Source organism: Fundulus heteroclitus, chromosome 23 (assembly GCF_011125445.2).
Source record: "Fundulus heteroclitus isolate FHET01 chromosome 23, MU-UCD_Fhet_4.1, whole genome shotgun sequence".
Classification (NCBI taxonomy): Eukaryota; Metazoa; Chordata; class Actinopteri; order Cyprinodontiformes; family Fundulidae; genus Fundulus; species Fundulus heteroclitus.
This window is the reverse complement of record NC_046383.1, coordinates 5,538,839-5,557,811: the sequence shown is the minus strand read 5'-3', so window position 1 is coordinate 5,557,811 and position 18,973 is coordinate 5,538,839. Positions and strand designations below refer to the sequence as shown.

Here is an 18,973-nt window from a genome sequence, read left to right as displayed (position 1 = left end):
TTACACTGCAGCACCAATTGCTGATTAAGATCAGTAATGGTGACCATAGATTATGTCTCAATCCTATTAGGTCCAGTTAAAATTAGAATTAATTCAACTATTTTTGTTCACTAAATCCTGCAGATGAATATATTAGCGGTCAAGAGTGTGGACTCACCTTTGTCTTTCAATGTTTTTTCTTCCTTACTTTTATGACTTTCTACTTTGTAGATACATAGTGAAGACATCAAAACTGTGACTCAAAAGTACATACAATTATGTATCAAACACAAAATTGTGAAATAACTCAAAACATCTTGTATATCTTACTAATAGAAATAAAGACAAGCCATTGAATGTGAAGAGTCCAAACATGGTAGTGTATATGTAACGCTAAAATGTTATTGTGAAAGCAAGCGACACTGTGACTTTTTACAGACGTAAAACATCTTAATACCAATAAAATGCTTGTACAATTTTTCCCAAGATTATATCACTGCAATAACAGGTCTGGAAGGTAAACCCAGATATTGCCAGGAATCAGTCTCCAGATATCCCAAAACCCCAACCAGTCCAGTTTCTGACCCAGTGGCTTCTGTTAGTCGGACATGCTCAGAAAACCTCTAAAGAACGTGTTCTGGACATATTATTGTCCCCCTCCTCAGGGTGGACTACAGAGAAAATGATTTTCATCTAAGTCTACCCAACAACTCGCTCTTGGGTAAAAATGCTTATTCTTTGAGTTAGTATATGTATCTCATGATTTTTGGTGTCAGCTGGACTCTAGATTGAGCAGTAAATCAACAGCTTTGCCTCTCAGCTCAGCTATCTATTCACCACAACAGATCAGAGCAATGCCCTCTTTATTGCGGATAAAGCTCTTGTCCGTCTCCATCCTGAGCTGAATCCTGCCGGTAATCACTAAGAAGACAGCGGTATACTCTCACCAGCCAGACTATAAGGCACACTTCGTTAGTTCTGAGCCGGACCTCCTTTTTGGACAGAATTGTCCAAATTTATTAAAGCACGGATAAAACATCTCATTCCACCACATCCCACTGAAATACAGTGAACTGCCATGATCAAGAAACCAGATCTGGCCAAGAGATATAATGTTATAATGTTATTTTGCTGTTTCCAAGCAAGATAACATTATAGTACTACACCATGTGTTGGTGAATAGAAGTCCAGTTGTTTTATTTTTTAACCTTTTTTGGATTACTACACCATGACATTCTGTTTGTGAATATGGTATGGTAATATAACAACCAGGATCACGATGAGATAATAGAACTCAGCACTGCATTCTCCGATAAATACACAAACTCTGTGTATGCCAGATAAAATGAGCGTAATGCAACTTTCTGCAACGGTTTTTGTAATTTATTAAAACATTTTGTTATGTCTGCAGAAAATGAATTAAATTAAAATAGTCTAAAGTTCAGGAATATTAATTGTCCTCTGTTTCACTGTATCAAATAGGTCAAGTCTAAAAAGCCAAACTGAAACACAGCAATACGGTTAGCACACCTCTAATTTCTTAAATAAAGGTTTCCATTGATTTTGTTTTGTTTCTTTGTTTTCCAGAAGGGTTCTGATTCACTGGTTTGCAACAGAAAATAATTACTTGGACTCAAAAGGAAGCACGGTCACCGTTGAGGTGAGGTGGCAAAACTTTGGACTACTTTATGAATATAAAAGATACAGAAAATAGTTTGTTTGCTTTAGCCTGAAGAAACCATGGAAGGTAAATCAATGTCAATTATTCAATGTGTGTGTGGAAGCAGCAAAAATAAATGCTGCCAGGCAAGTTTTAGACTGACCCAAAAATGTAATCATACAAAGTTTATTTTAAACTTATCCCTGACAGAAAATAAAAGAAATGTATAAAAACAATTCGACTTCGCTGATTATACGATGCCTTTGTCATGTTTCATTTGCTGCTGATAAAACATTCTTATTTTACAGTATTTTTGTTGATAACAGTGGTCAGTGGTGGGTTTTCCAGCGCTTTTAGCGATCACTGATAAAACCTTTAGAACCAAAGTTTTTTTTCTTTTAAAGTTCACATATAGGCTTCTTTGTGTTCCACTGGGCTATTTTCTCTTGAGCTACATGAAGAGTTCAACTTTAAAAAAAACACCAGAGAACAAGAAACTGCAGTGTCTGTAATTATTTAAAAACAGAACACTAAGCTTCACACATTTGTGTCACACCTCTGTTCGTCGACATTTCCACACATAGCTGCAGTATACGACCTGAAACGTGGTGCAGATAAAGCAAGGGTTGCAGATATTTTCCTTATGTAAGCCATTTTTATTTTAAACTTTATTTTTTCACCTTGCTTGTTTGTCTGCAGTTTTTTATTGTAATATTGACAAACCAAAATCATTAAAAAGGGAGTTTCTCATCTCCCCTTCAAGAAGGATATTACTATCTTAGTTTGTTTAGTTAGGTTACATGTGAGCGACCCTCACATGTTTCTTTTAAATCTAAAAAAGTAGGTGTAATCAGGTGCTGTCACACCTATGTAATATATGTATATGTTCCTTCTGATGTGCCCCCATTATGTATAATAACTGTGGATCAGAATGAAGTGTTATCCAAATCCTTGAAGATCCAGATGTCAATGGTTGGCTATTTAAGGTGGGAAATCCCTCATCTTTATTTAGCCCAGAATATTACATCAAAAACACGATTATTATTATTACATCCAAAGGTACCGAAGTCAAGAAGGCAGGTTTTCTCGGCACATTCAATCAAACCCAACCACATTTTAAACACATTTAGACTTCAGTATTTGTGGATAAAAAAAGTGTCTTTATGTCTTTAAATTTAACTTTTTTTACATTTTTGAAGGTGTTCTTTGTGACTGCTCATTCTTAGTTTTTCCATGTCTTTGATTTGTGTTTGTGTGTTGTATGTGAATTCTGAGCTGCTGTCTCACCAAATGTTTCATTATGATTACATATTGAGAATAAAGACTCCTCATTCATAAATGATGTGCCTGTCTTCTCTGCTGCATAATTCCCCCCCCCCTCCCCCCATACTTAATGATCACCTGAGTACTAGAAGATGAAAGAGTAATTGATCAGAGAGTATGTTGTACTACTTGCAGTTGAAGCCTATTCAAGTATTCGGTGTGTCAAGGTGAGTGACTCTTCATCAGTGCAGACAGAGCATCTGTATAGCATATCATGAAATCAAAGCCCCATTGTGTAAGATTCCTTTCCCTCTAGTGGTGCGTTCTGGTGCCTCGCTGCTAAGCGCCAATTATCTACTACGGAAGCCGTGGAGTGTCATAAATGTGACAATCTCAAAATCCTGCACAAGTTCAAATGTTCCGTTAGGTGTTAGCTAACAAAAAATATTAGCAGTCTCTGCCGGGAGGACAGAGTGGATGCTGGGCTACACTGCCCTGTTTCTAACATAACGGCAAAATAAACTTCACTGTTATATTGAATTAACTTATCAGCAGAAAGCCTGCAACCTCCACATCCATATTGAATCCCCGCTCCCTCAGGAATTATCTCAACCTGGTAATAATAGCTCCCCCGACTCTCATTCTCTTCCCTCTTGCTGGGCAAAAAGTATGAATGGTCCACCATTTCAATAGAAAATGGCAAATAGAATGATCTACGGTCTTCTTTGCTTGTTTTATTCTCCTCCTCCACCAGCAAGACGTGTTCATACTCAGGTAAAAAGCGTAAAGCTAACAAGTTTGTCCCCTTTCAACTACTGTAATCAAAAATGGCGACACAACATGGCGTCTTTCATTGGGTGCACTGCCACCTATTTGTTTGTAAACTACTCATTCTAAACTATGGGAACGCTTTTATCGTTGATGTGACGTTATTAGACTCTGGCAGAATATGTATTTATGAAAGCAATACTTGAGTTTTGCAAATAAAAAGCCAAATTAGTAATATTATTGGGGCATTGCTACAATATTTTGAGAAGCAGGTGAATAAAAGCTGATAATTACACTCAGCCATGTGAAAGCATTAGGACACCCCAATAGATATTAAGTCCATCATCCGTAAATGTTCATATGTTGATAATTGATTTCATTTTCTGGAAAAGAAATGATTTGATAGCACTTACTAAATTGCACTGTTTTACTCATTAGAAGATAAACAAATATGTTTTCATCACCGTAAACATTAGGTTACCCTACCCATTATAAGCTAGCGTTACCCCATTTGGCTGCAACACCTTCAGTGAGAGACTTCTTGTAGCCACGTACTGCCAATCTCTCCTCTTAAGTTTGAGGAAAGTTTGCTGTACTTTCATCTTTAGCTCAGGGATGTTTGAAGGGGTTTGGTGCACGATAAGCCGTTTTTTTAAGTCACCACACATTATCTTAATGAGATCAAGATCTAACTTGGCCCAGGACTTTCCATTTCTTAATTCTCTGTCAGTCCTTGGTGGATTTACTGGCATGTTTTGCAGCCTTGTTGGTCCTGGGGTCGCCGTTCATTTTCATACACATGCTCTCACATTTTCGTCCGATAGTCAAATTCATGCTGGATTCAGAGATGGTGAACTGGTCAGATCCTGTTTCAGTGATCGATGACAACCATGTGCAGCTCTACGCTTCACAGCTGAAATAACCGCTCTTCTCCATTAATTTCGTATTTAGTTTTTAAATATTCTCTGTCCTCTGTTCTTTTGTGCAAATAATTCAATTTTAGACTAATCTGTTAGAAGAACATTATTTCAAAAGTCAAAAAGTTTTATCTACGTTTTCTCTGGTAAACATAAGTATGGTCTTCTTGTTTTTCCTACAGAGTAATGTTTCCTCCTGCAACGCCTCCTGTGAACGTTTAAATTGTGCAGTCTCTCTCTGATTGTACAGACATGCACTTTCATACCAACAATAGCAAATCCTGATGTAGGTCCTGTGGTGAGATTGTAGGATTTTTTTTAGACTTCTTCAGCATGTTTTGTTTTCTGCTTTCAGGGTAAACCTGCCTGGCTGGCCAGATCTGGGCATGTTGGTGGTTATTTTACCAAATTGTCTCTCTTCTCTCAGCTCTTTCCATCTCACCATGGTGTTCAGTCTCACTTCAACAGTCAGCAGCAAAACCAAACTAAATGTCTGAGATTTAAACAGGGAAGAACCTTCTTCACAATGAAAAGTAACACTGTTCTCATCATGCACACCTCCAGTGATATTCCTGTGTGTCATTTTATCCATCTTAAGAGGGAATAAATGTGGGGGAGTCCTAACTTATTCCTGACCAGAAATAAAAACCTTTTGTATAAAATATTACAGACAAATTTCAATTTCTTCTCTTTGGGGTTTTTTGATTATTTATGAAGACCACTTGAATTTCTCAGTGATCTTAGAATAAAAAAAATAAATAAAAAATCAACATCCAGTATTGAATACTGTGATACAGCTATAGTGGAATATGTATGGATGAATACATTTTTGTGCCACTAAATGTATTATCACTATTATGAAGACTATTGGTACTGGTATTTATAAGAAAAGCAAAAAACAAACAAAACAATAAAGAAAAACCTAAATCCATCATCTCATATGTTTCTCAAGCAGAGCTAAAAAAGCACCGGTCCATCCAAACAATTACCAAGTCGAACTCATCACACAATCTTGTGATTAAGTGATTGAGTGAGCAAACATTTTGCACACGGCTTTGGTTTTTATCACACCTCTACTTACAAATCCTTGATTCATGAGCTTGATTCCCTTCCTTGCCATTACAGATGTTCCTTTCTTTCTCAGACAGCTGCCGGGTCGTTTTGTTTCTCCTGCTGCCCTCTGTTCTGCTCTTTGTGTTACCAACTTGTTGGTTTAGATTTCTGTTTAGTTGTGGTTTACCTGCCCTGCGGCGCTTTGTGCTGTACACCATTTTCCTCTGTAACAAAGACGTAGAGTTTTCACCTGCCTCCAGCGAGTCCTGCATTTGCGTCCTCTCTGTTTCAACGAAACAATCTCACACTCTAGCTAACATTTCTTTGACCCGCTGCCCTCTGGCAGGTGCTACATGTTCATTAAAAATAGAAAAACAGACACAGTTTCCCCCCCCCCCCTGCTGGTTTAACCATGTTGAACTCCAACATTTACTGAACTACAGCTTCAGACACACACATCCAATGTCAAATCATTTGATTCTTCACTGCATCTTTTTTGTTTGTTTGTGCTTTATATTAATACTATACTTAACGTGGGGTCTTATTTAACTTAATGTTGTTGATCAATAGCTGTCCATGGTCTCTAAAGATCTTGTAAACATTGTCTTTGGACTTTGGCTGTTCTTTGCTTATTTTCTGTCCGATCCTTGTGCTGGACTGTGACAGCATCCTTTTCACTGTTCATAAAAATATCAAAGTGGAGGACAAAGTTCAAAAAATGAAAAATTACCAAATAAATGCTGACAAAATAAAGGAAACTGGTGCAGTTGAATGAAATTTGAACCCTAACCCAAGAAATTACAGATGATGAGAGCACAGATATAAAAGAAGAAACCAAATAGGACTTTCATGGAGCATAACAAAATAAACTGAGGAGTGAATGAAGACTGCTAAGCTTATTTACTAGGATTACTGGATGGTAAACAGGTGTGTATGATTTACATGCTACAGTTTTGGGGAATGCAGAGAGCTGGGGGAGAATGGAAGAAAAACTACTGAGCGTTGTAGTTATGAACAAACGGGAGGAACAATAATTAAACAGAGAGTGAGCAAACACAAGATTGACTATAAATACAAGACCAAACATGCCAAAAAAAAATTAGGAAATTACTAAATTACCGAAATACAAATGGCTACTGGGAATTATGTTCTTGGTGTTAAATTGCTCAATTTCTGACCAACAACCCTGTATTGGAAAAATAAATCACTTGTCTGCCTTCTCACACACATAAAATTGCAATACATCTCATTCTAAATGTGGTGTCAGCCCAACCTTTGCATTTATGACAACTCTTCTGGGAGGGCAGTCTGCAAGCTTTAGAAACCTGTTTTCTATGATTTTATTTAACCATTCTTCCTGATGCACATTTGTGAGTCAGACACTGATGTTAGTGTCATATTTTGTGCTTAGACGAAGGACTCAAATGCAGAAACAAACTGAGGTAAAGCTGGGTACTTAGAAAATAAGAAGAGCTTACAGAATGATATTGCATTCAGAGAAATGGACATGAAGCACAGGAAATGAAACAGGCTGTCAAAGAGATAGATCCAACGAAAAGCAATGACAACCAAAGAGCTTAAACAGAGTGGCAGGAATGGGGAAAGCAGCAAACCAGCAGAGCAATCAGAAAAGATGTGGATCAGCTGTGGCTGTAGAAAAAGAGTAATTAACACAAATAGAGCTGAGAAGAGAAACAAATATCTATCAACCACGGGAAAAAGATAACCATAGATCTAGTATATGGCAAGCCCTGTTAGAACATAAATAAACAGGGACATACTAAAAAGAAAAACAAAGATCCTTACAACTAGATGAGTACGCCTACCTCTCAGTTTCTGCTTTAATTCATCCCAAAGGTGTTGTATTGGGTTGAGATCAGGATTGTGCCGGCCTATCAAGTCCCTCCACACTGGTGCATAGTCAAGTTGGAATAAAGAGAGGCCATCCCTAAACTGTTCCCCCAATCCTGGAGGCACAAACCTTTGCAAAATACCTATAGTAGGCTAAATAATTAGGAGGTCCTAACACTTAACACTGAACTCCTCTCCTTAAAACGACCCCACACAATGTTCCTGTCTGCACAAATATATAAATACAAGTATGATTAAAAAGGAAGAGCAACTAAATCAAATTTTTGATGCAGCTCACTTGAGGGTTGTGCTATTTTTTTTAACATGCTTGTGAGCACCACATATGGTCCTTGGGGCCAACAGGCACTGTGTTGGTCACCCCTGCTCTAGAGCAAGGGTGACAGGACGGGATGTAAGTCATGCATGCAGCCAATAGACAAAGGAAACCCATTCTAATGATGTGTTTCTAATTGCTTTCACCTTATTAAGATAACATACTAGTATTTCCAGAAAACATTCTGAATGAACATTTTGGATTTTATCCAAACAGACGTATTCCATCGTGAAATAAAGGCTATACATCCATTCCTATGAAGCAAAATAGTGTTAGGATTGCTGGTAAATAAGTAAAGAGAATCACCAGTAAGTTCACAGCATCCAGTGCAGATATTCAGTGATGCACTGGGATTTCAGCCCACATTGTATAAGAGACAGTGGCTGGGATACATATGATCTATGAGCTGACAGTGGAGAAACCATCTCCAGTCAACATGCCCATATACATTTGCTACTTCTATTTGAGCTGCACACTTTACCCTCTTAGCGCCAAACCTTCTTGACATCAGAACATGCAGAGAAAGCACAACGTTTGACACTGACAAGACCTCATGAAATATAATGACAGATCCAAAGTCAAAGCTGGCCAGGAATTTCCCGTTTGCTGTATATCAAAGCTTCCCATATGGATCTCCAGCTTAAAATATTAATAATATTTATATACCAATCAGTCAAAAAATCTATAAAAATCAACCTAAAGGATGAATTATTTACCTTTCCACTGAGCAGTTTCTTTCAAATAGAAAGAACCAGAAGATGTCTCAGGAATGGGAATTGTTTAAATTGGTGTTAAAAAGGACACTTTAAAGATTATAAGAATGAACAAAGGCTATGAATCAATAAAATCAAGAATTAAATTATTGTTAATCATATTAATATGCACTCTCTAATAAATAATCTCTACAAACATGAACAGTGCTAATTCTGCTCTACCACCTAACTAAAGGGAGATGTTTTATGTCCAAGCAATTGAAGATTAAAATGCAGATTTCTCTGATTAAAACCTAAAATGTATCAATAGAAGCCTCAAGAGAGATGTTTAAGTGCCTAATTCTGACTTCTGATACCTATTTTAATAGGAAAGAGAACAAAAAGAAAGGTGAATCCAAACTTTTAGCACCAGAACCATCAATATAGAACTAAGAGTGCCTTACTGGGTCAGATGTGGCTGTTCCCGTTCATGAAACTAGCTTCTACAGGCCCCACCTTTGTCTGCTGCAGCTGGAAGAATAATTTGCTTATTTTCCCAACAGTCTGACAAAGGTACTTCTCCCAATAGCAGGCGGTACTGGTCTCTTCTGGACCTGAGCTTTGGAGGTTCACAGTGGATCGCTTATAAAACTGGGCGATGAGGGAAGGGCTAAAAGAAAGTTACTAGGTGTCGCTGAGGAAATGTCCAAGATGTTGAGGAAAAACAAAAATAATCCTCCAGGAACTTTTCAAAAATATTAAATAAAAACCTATTGCAGCATATAAATTAAATAAAAATGCAAATGCAAAGATATATAATGTAATCAGAACTCATAAGATTGATCACTCCTCTCTTACTTCTGAGCACGCCCTTTCAGGCTAGGACACATCAAGCGGGACTGATTGACCAATTAGAAGCAGACGTATGGTCAAATGACAGATGTGTAAGAAATAAAATAATGGATTCCATCTTTTTTTGAAAGACATTCCCTCTGTAACTAACATATATCAACAATCTACTAGTTTGGCCAAAATAGATGTTTGTCTGAATTTCAAAATGAGCAAAATATGAATATTTATATACTTCTTTTGAGATAACCAACTTACAAAGTCCATCAGCTTCTGTAATTTTCACCATCCTGGAAATAAGTTTTTTTTTCCTGACCAGTTCTACAATAATATTTTGAAGAACCCTGCAGAACAGCATAAAGTAAATAAAAGTTCTTACTGCATCAATCTGCGGCAGCAAGATCTGTTCTTCAGTAATAAAGAAGAGGACTTTGAAAAGGATGCAAGACTTAGAATAAACCAGGATATTTCATAACTTTTCAGCCTTGTTTGAGCTTTATGCATGCTTTATGCACAACACGTCCCACATACAATTATTATGGAAGCAGGACTTAAAGTTCACAGTCTGCTTTCTGCGCTCCATTAGAAAAAAATATTTAATCAAGTGTCCAAAGACACCCATAAACCACTTTGAAAGGCCTCCCTTAGGTACCATTCTGGGTAAACAATATCATCACTCTGTCATGATCCTGAATCAAGATATTACCTCGCGCATGTAATTAACATTTGTATTCAGACCAGGAACAATGCATCATCTTGATTAAATAAATATCGAGTGGCACCTCCATGAGGAATGCTGCGTCATTTTCCCCCTGCAGTAAGCAGTAACTGGATTAAATAGAAAGGGATTTTCAAACGGAGCAAACAAGACGTGCAAGGAGAATTTGTCAAGCATGAGAATAGCAAATCTCCATCAAGAGAAATCTCCTCTCTGAAGCAGTGGCCCTGCTGCTGAGTTTTGCCCTCGATGGCACATCAGGTTGTTATGGGACAGCCATCAAAGAAGCAAAGGTGAGCATTAACCTGATGCATAGCAGCATGTGTCCATTATTTAAAGATGTGTGTGTGTCGTAAAGGTATTTGAGAGAGAGAAACGTTTCAACCAAAAACGTGTGTGTGTGTATATATATATATATATATATATATATATATATATATATATATATATATATATATATATATATATATATATATATATATATATATATATATATATATATATACATACACACACAAAATGTATTTATTTATTTATCAGTATTTCCTATTTACAGGCCTGAACTCGCACAAGAAACATTAGGGTTTTCCCCGAACCACTTTAAGAGGAGGTCTTAGGAACTTAAATCTGCATTAGTTTAGCAGACTGATTCCAATTGGTTTGGGGAAAACCTGAAGGACCATTAGCTAACCTAATGTAACTCCCCATAAGCAGCAGCTTTACCCAGACAGCTTGCAGTAAAAAAAAAAAACAAAAAAAAAAAGAAAACGTTTTCCTTTATTATTTTTACCTGTAAAAATTCTCAGTATAAAGAAATTGTGCTCTCTGATGATTTTATTATAAAGAGCATCTGTTCATGTTTCTCTCTACTTTGTTATTTATGTTTATCTATTCTAAAGCTGATTGAACCCACTGGGGTCCCACGCTGTAAAATGATCCAACCAAAACACAATATGGAACATATCTTTTTGTTTTTACGCAGCATGTTCACCAATAGAGGTGTGTGCTAGTAAGCCACTGGGTGTTTCACCATGGTGGTGTTTTATGGGCTGAAATCTCTCTGCTGCTCCCATTGTTTATAAAAATCACACATTACCTAGTCTCTCATAATGGGTCTCTGAAACTACACAGTTAAGCGTATAAAAAAACCTCCCTAAAATGCAGCTCTGATGAATCTGACCCATTCCTCTACCCTGGTCTGCTTTCCCTCATCATCCTCTACCTCTTTTTAGCATCCAACTTTAAGAACAATCATATTATTACCAGCAACCTGGTGTACATCTACAGAGGGACAGATACAGTACATCTGAAGAGATTCTCCTGCAGCAACAGGTGTAGTTACGATCACTCACAGTGTGACACGTTTAATTACAGTTCTTGAAATCGCAGTGTGCCAGGCTTAAAGCGAGTAATACTGATGCGATCACTCACTCAGGACAGATTCTACTTCCAGGTGTGGGTAGTCGCTGTTAGACTTATTGACTCGTATTTTAATATGCCAGGATACTTGACAAATGATCCCACCTGAGCAGTGGATCTTTGCAGCTCTCCCAGAGTCGCCGTGGACCCCTCTGCTGCTTCTTGGATTAATGATCTTCTTGGCCAGATTGCCAGTTTAGGACAGTTATGGCTTGGAAATCTTCTCTAACAGTCAACTGAGGCCTTCATATTGTAAGAAATCTTTTTTTATCCTGAAGTTAAATAAAACAAATGACTCTGTTTTCCAATTAGGTAACTTCCAAAGGCAATTTATTGCTATGGGTCTTATTTAGGGGTTTAAGAGCAATGGTGAATGAATACAAATGCATTACATGAAATCCCAATGAAATACATTCAAGTTTGTTGCTGTAACACAAAAAACAGTTTAGTAAATACACTTAGAATCTTTGTTTTAAATCTAAATGCAAATCAAAAAGAGGGAATTTAAATGTGACAGAGATCCTGATGGTAAGGCACAGCCAGTAAACAGGATGTAATTAATTTGGAGGCATAATAATATGAGAAGAAAACTTTGAAGTAGCATTAACCAGCTCATTGCCTCCAGCGAGCCAATATAGCCTCTTAAAGAAGGCAGATGTATGAATGAAAAGAGGCTGTGGGAGGAAGGCTTTAAAGAACACTGTGGTGCTATCAAGGCTGGTTTTCGGTACCCCATTCACACCACCAAAAATATGCTCATTCTCTCCAGTAATCTGCATCACTTCCTTCCTTTTTTTTCTACACATCCCCTGTTACCTTTTGCACCCTTACATAATCCTGTCGAGATGTTTCGCACTCCTTTTCATTCCCATTAGCCCTTTAGTTGTCACAAACACTGTCACTGCTGCGCAGAGGGAGGGGAAAGGAGGGAAAAGTATGTCATTGACTGACAGAAAAAAGTGGCGACGAGGGATGCAGAGGGGAATCGATGTTAAAAGAGAGAGAGGAAAGCAACAAGAAAACAGTCGATCTGAGGCAGGCGTCTGAGTAGGAAAGAGCTTAACGGTAATCAACAAGAGCAAGCCTCGCAGAATGAACTTTCTTTGAAGAAAGGGAACATTTACAGGAAAATGACTCATTTAGAGCAAGTCTTTTTTTATACAGAAAAAGAAAGAGAGGGAGAAAAGGAAACAACCACGATGTATGCCAGAGTTTATTGGCAAAAATCCCGGCTTCAACTCTTCCGAGGGGAGAAGAGAGAGATTTCTGAAGCTCTCCTCAAATGCTGCACTGGTGACAAGATGATTGCCAGTATCTTCAGCGTCGCCCCACACCTCCACCCCCAGACAAAACACCGGGATGTGTAACAGAGTGGGCTGCCTGCCCGTGCTCAACCTCACAATCTTATTTTGAGAGCCATTGCTCTCATAAATTAAGTATCTTGTCGTTATGGAGACTGCTGTAGCATCGCTTAATGCCTCCAGCCTGCAGACAGAGGGTTCGTCTGTTCCTGGGTGTGTGTCTGAATGCTTTACAACAAGTTAATGGCCAACGTGTTATTGTCCTTTTGGAGTTTCTGTCTTTTCTTAAACAGCCAGCTGTCACTTTGATTGACAACCTACCACCACGCTTAGCCCTTTCCCTACTTACACGGTCACACTTGCCTTGATGTTTGTTACAAACACTGAGCTGCCACTATACAGATTTAGCAGGATTATTTCAGTTTATTTCATTGACAATTAAAAACGAAAGGGTTGTTTCAAAGTTACAACTGATTGACTTTGTGAACAAATAAACCTGATCATGAAGTATTACAATTATGCCGATACCTGTTCTGTAACATGAACAAATACAGTGAACAAATCCACTTTACAAATGTCATGTTTACCAATAAAATCTGCCAATATAACATTTTGCGGGAACAAACACCTAATTCAGGGATGGGCAACTGGCGGCCCGGGGGCCGCACACGGCCCTCGTCATCAGTCAGTGCGGCCCGCGAATAGATCAATAATAATTTATTAATAAAAAAAAAAAAAATAAAAAAAATAAAAAAAAAATGTAATTCTACTTTTGACCGATAGAGGCGCACCGTGCCCAAACAATAGCGGGCACGGGCCGCTTTGCAACAGAGAGAAAGAGTCGGGAGCCATGGCAACGAGCAGCGGCATCAAGAGAAAACTTGACCGAGAAAATCGCATTTTTCAGAGAAAATGGGAAGAAGAGTACCTTTTCACCGAATTCAAAGGAAAGCCAATGTGTCTAGTTTGCTTGGAGACATTATCAGCCCTGAAAGATTATAATTTAGGCCGACATTACAACACCTTGCATAAAGTTAAATTTGAGAAATACACTGGAGCTGCCAGAACCGCTGTAGTAGCTGACCTCAAAGCAAAAGTATGTAAACAGCAGCACTTTTTCACAAAAGCTACGACGTGTCAGGAGTCAGCCATCACAGCGTCTTATGATGTGGCACTCGAACTTGCCAGGGCAAAGAAGCCACTGTCGGATGGAGAAGTTGTTAAGAGGTGCGCGGTGAAAATGGCCAAAGCATTTGGTGACAACAACATAGCTAAAAATTTTGAAGCTGTGTCCTTGTCCCGACGCACAGTAACACGCAGGATTTTTGACATCCACGATCACGTCGATGTAAAAATGAAACAAGTCATGCAGGACTGCAAATACTTCTCATTAGCTTTGGATGAGAGTACAGATGTGACAGATGTCAGCCAACTGCTGGTTTTTGCGAGAACGATTGACAATTCATTTTATGTACATGAGGAGTTACTGAAATTTGCATCTCTGCACGACACTACTAAAGGCAGCGATATATTCAACGCCGTTACCGGTGCTGTGGGTGAATACGGTGGCTTTGAAAAGCTGTCAGCTGTTGTTACGGATGGCGCACCTGCGATGCAGGGAAGACACCGAGGTTTCGCCGGGCTACTCAGGCAGAGCGGAGTAAACTGCCCTATACTGCACTGCATCATCCATCAGGTGAGTAGCGTCATATTAATTGTGAGATGTAGGCTACTGTAGAACTGTTGTGCCGTGGTTACATAAAATAGAACCACATAAAAACAATATATTTTATGACCGCAACTATTTTTTTCTAATCTTTCCAGGAAGCCCTCTGCGCAAAGACGTTAAACTTTGGCCACGTCATGGATTTGGTGACAAAAGTCACTAATATCATCAGAGGAGGGAACAGATCGCTATGTCACCGGAGGTTCATCACCTTTCTGGATGAAGTGGATGCCGAGTATGGGGACTTACAACTTCATACGGATATCAGGTGGATGAGTCGAGGAAAGTGTCTGGAGCGTTTTTTTGCACTGCGCTCGGAAATACCAGCGTTCTTGGAGAACAGCATTAGTGGCGATGCAAGTGCATACTGCGGAAAGCTAAAAGATACAAAGTTTCTTTGTGACATGGCCTTTCTGACAGACATCAGCGCGCACCTCAATCACCTCAACACACTCTTACAGGGGAGAGATCAAACAGTGTGTGATCTCTTTTCTCACATGACCGCATTTCAGCGCAAGCTCGGGCTCTTTATTGATAGCTTTTCTTCCCCTCCTGCAAATCTGGCACATTTTCCCGCATGCGCTGAGATTCGCAAAGAGAGCCCCCAGTGTGAAAAACAAATCCAGAAATACAGAGCAGACCTTGAAAAATTACAGGAGCAATTCAACAATCGTTTCCAAGATTTTCACGAGATGCAACCACGAATTGCGCTATTCACAGACCCCCTTTCTGCTGCGGTTAGCGCACAACCATCGGAGCTGCAGCTCGAACTCTGCGAGCTGCAGGCAGACCCGTTTTTTCAAGCAAAGCGCAACGAGAGGGGGATTTCATTTTGGAGACTTCTTCCTGAGGCCCGTTTTCCACGTCTCCGAGATTTTGCCCTTTCAATGGCCAGTATGTTTGGGAGCACTTACATTTGCGAGAGCAGTTTTTCCACCATGAAGCACATAAAATCCAAAGAGAGAAACAGACTCACCGATGAAACACTGTTTCATTTGATGCGCATTGGGACCACAAAAATTGACATTGACATCCAATCCATTGTGAGCCAGCAGGCCAAACCACAGGTCTCTCATTAGCCTTTATTAATGTTGGGCCTCTGTGGTCTAGTTTTTTACTATTATTGAATGTGAGCTATTTGCAATCAGTTTTTTTTTTTACTTTTTTGTTCTTTGTTATAAATGAGTTCAGTTTTGCACTTTTTTAAAGCAAATGTTTTGTCTTTGTTTCTTATAGACATGTTAAAATGTATTTATTTTATACACACACTATTTGTAGTCAGTTTTTCAAGCTAATTTTTTTGTTCTTTGCTATAAATGAGTTCAGTTTTGCACTTTTTTAAAGCAAATGTTTTGTCTTTGTTTCTTATAGACATATTAAAATGTATTTATTTTATAGACACACTATTTGTAATCAGTTTTTCAAGCAAACTTTTTTGTTCTTTGTTATAAATGAGTTCAGTTTTGCACTTTTTTAAAGCAAATGTTTTGTCTTTGTTTCTTATAGACATGTTAAAATGTATTTATTTTATACATACACTATTTGTAATCAGTTTTTTAAGCAAACTTTTTGTTCTTTGATATTAAAGAGTTCAAATTCCTTTTTGCACTTTTTTTTAAAGCAAACTGTTTCTCTTTTGCTTAAGGACATATTAAAATGCATTTATATGCAGAATATAGTTGTATATTGGTGCAGTAAAAATACAGATATAAATTCGTACAAAATTTGTTCTTATTGAGAATCATTTGTAGCGTCTTTCATATCCAATTATTTGAAGTGCGTCATGTGGCCCTCCAATGGTCTTGCTGAAAAAAATTTGGCCCTCTTTATCATGGAAGTTGCCCATCCCTGACCTAATTAGAAACAGCCTGGATGTCCCATGAAACACATTACATCGCTCAACCACAAATTAACGGCTTAAGTGTTGAATGGCAGAAATATTAGCACATTTTCTTTTGTGTTAATGTATATAAATTGTTTTTTTTTTTTTCATTTTGAACAGCATTTCTAGGGAGAATGTAGCTGATTGAACCCACAGTAGTTATTCAGGAGTTTACTACAGCAGCGGTACTGGAGGTGCTGACAACCGTTACACTTATCCCAAATCAATCTAATTTTCAAACTGCACACAAAGATCGGCTCCTAAAATAGATTTGCCAATAGTGTGGATGCCATTGGCCCGTGCTTGATTTAGGCATTATGGATGCATTTAGGGGAAATTCTATACTCCCTAATATTCCTTAGAATTACAGCAAAGGCAAATAGCAGTACCTTACCATGCAAATTAATTTTGTGTCGTTCATGAGTGATTCATTCAAAAGAATGAATCATTCACCCGAACAAACTGAACCAAATCACTTCATTAACTGAGCCATCCATTTCTCAGCTCAGCTGAGGAGGAAGTCAGGGCGCGTGTCTGTCGGTACTGGTACTTCCACGTTCTGTCGCATTCGTCAATCTGAATGAAGCATGATTCATTCTACCGCTTTCTCTTGCAGGGAAAACACTTTCATGCCACAGAGAATGGTTTCTGTTTCTACCCACTAACTCCCAATCCCAAAAAAATCCATGAGAGAAAAAAAAAACAATAGATACATACCTGTCGCCCCCGCAAAAGAGTATATATATATATATATATATATATATATATATATATATATATATATATATATATATATATATATATATATATATAGACAGACAGACAGATACAGACAGATACATAGATAATAGATAGATAATATTTTATTCTTTATATATATTATAGTATTGAAAATTGTTTGTTTCTCATTTTGCTTTTATTATTTTCCCCTTTAAGGTTTTCTTTTGAGTGCTATAAAACTAATTTAACAGCCATACATATAGTCGCATACCATTTATTTGTTTATTTCACATGCTGGAAATCTGTGCCCATAGTGCTGTTTGTGTCCTGATTCATTCAGGAGTGACTTAAACAGTAGTCACTGAGTCATTCGTCAGTGCTGAATCACTCACTCTACTAATGCATGTATCGGTACGTATTTTGTTCACATTGTCACTGAGGCAGATTTGCGAACCTACTGCCGCTGAGGAGTGATTTAATCTGCCGCTTCGTTCATTTACACTGAACGATTCAGGTCTTATTGGTTTACGCCGTGAATGTGACTTAGCCTGTGAAGCCTGCGTTACAGCGTGAACGAACTAACGACCCTGATTCCTGCAGGATGCGAATCGTACTGAAAGTGGTGCTGTGTCACTTAATCTCATACTACACCAAAGGACTGAGATAGGACGGATGTGGGTCGATAATATTGTGATTTATGTGATGAATTTTCTTCTGACATAATCTTGAATTATTTTTCAGAAATGATACATTTTTGATCCAAACGTATTTAGAGTTGTGTTTTTTCTTGTTTCCAATGAGCAACTGAGTTGCTTTTGAATTGAATTGAAGTGCTTTATTTGTCCCCCAAGGGGGAAATTGCATTTCAGTACATCCCATCAAGAAAGACAAACATGGGTAGACAGGTGACTGAGACTGCTGCCATAAGGTGCTGCCTTTTTGCAGAATAGAGAAAAGAATACATTGAGATGGTTGAGGAGAAAAAATGCATTTCTCGCACTGTCTCTCAAGAGGGACAGTATGAGGATCCAAGTGAAACCCTCAGTACAAAGAAGCAAAGCAAAGCAAAGAAGCAAATACAGACAACATCAGGCATAACACGTGTGTGTGTGTGTGTGGGGGGGGGGGGGACCCTTACGGTCCTCCCAAGTGAGCAGCACATCTGCGTGCATTCAACCTTGGGTTCTTGTCCCGGGTAAAAACAATCAGGCACAGAGGAGGTGGTGCATAAGAGGGAGGTGTATTCACACCCATGTTCATGTGTGTGTGTGCTTGTGTGCCAGTCTAAGTTCACGATTGTCCAGTAGACCCCCCTTCTAGCCATTAGTTGTTAATGGTGTGTTTATCAGCCAGTTTAGTAGAGCACTGTACCTGGTTACAGGTGTCATGGAAGGGCGGGTGGCCGGGGCAGAGCTCTTGTTTACATAACATCAAGGAGTGTTTGAGATTACCAGCCTTCAAGGCCGGCATTGGGTGAGCCAGTTCAGATGGGAACAAATTGTTTTGGCGCAGGCGGAAAAAATAGACAGACACACAATTCTCCACCATACTCAGGAGTCTAAAGTGTAATCCAGCTGCAAATGTCCTTATAAACACAATGGCTCTCCTTTGCCCTGTGTTATTGTTGAGAAAATTTGATCGATTACGTTGAGCTACCAGATGATCAAATCCATGGTTTGCAATTTGGAGGATTTGCTGAGAAAGGCTCAGAGAGTTACAGGCGACATAAGAAAGAGAGCACAAGACAGGAGAATACGGGACGGGAGAGGAGAAGAAAAAGTGTCTGCCTTCACCAAGAGCCAGAAGGGAAAAAAAAGCAATGGATCGCACACAGGAGAAAT

At 38.6% G+C, this 18,973-nt stretch overlaps 1 protein-coding gene across 1 annotated transcript; it reads left to right on the top strand.

Moving 5' to 3' along the window:
• Nucleotides 1-13,555: 13,555 nt before the first annotated feature.
• On the top strand, nt 13,556-16,095 carry LOC118557285 (general transcription factor II-I repeat domain-containing protein 2A-like). The gene is made up of 2 exons (XM_036126939.1): nt 13,556-14,500; nt 14,629-16,095. The coding sequence occupies exons 1-2, from the start codon at nt 13,655-13,657 to the stop codon at nt 15,607-15,609; spliced, it is 1,827 nt and encodes a 608-aa protein (XP_035982832.1). The 5' UTR covers nt 13,556-13,654; the 3' UTR covers nt 15,610-16,095.
• Nucleotides 16,096-18,973: the final 2,878 nt, after the last annotated feature.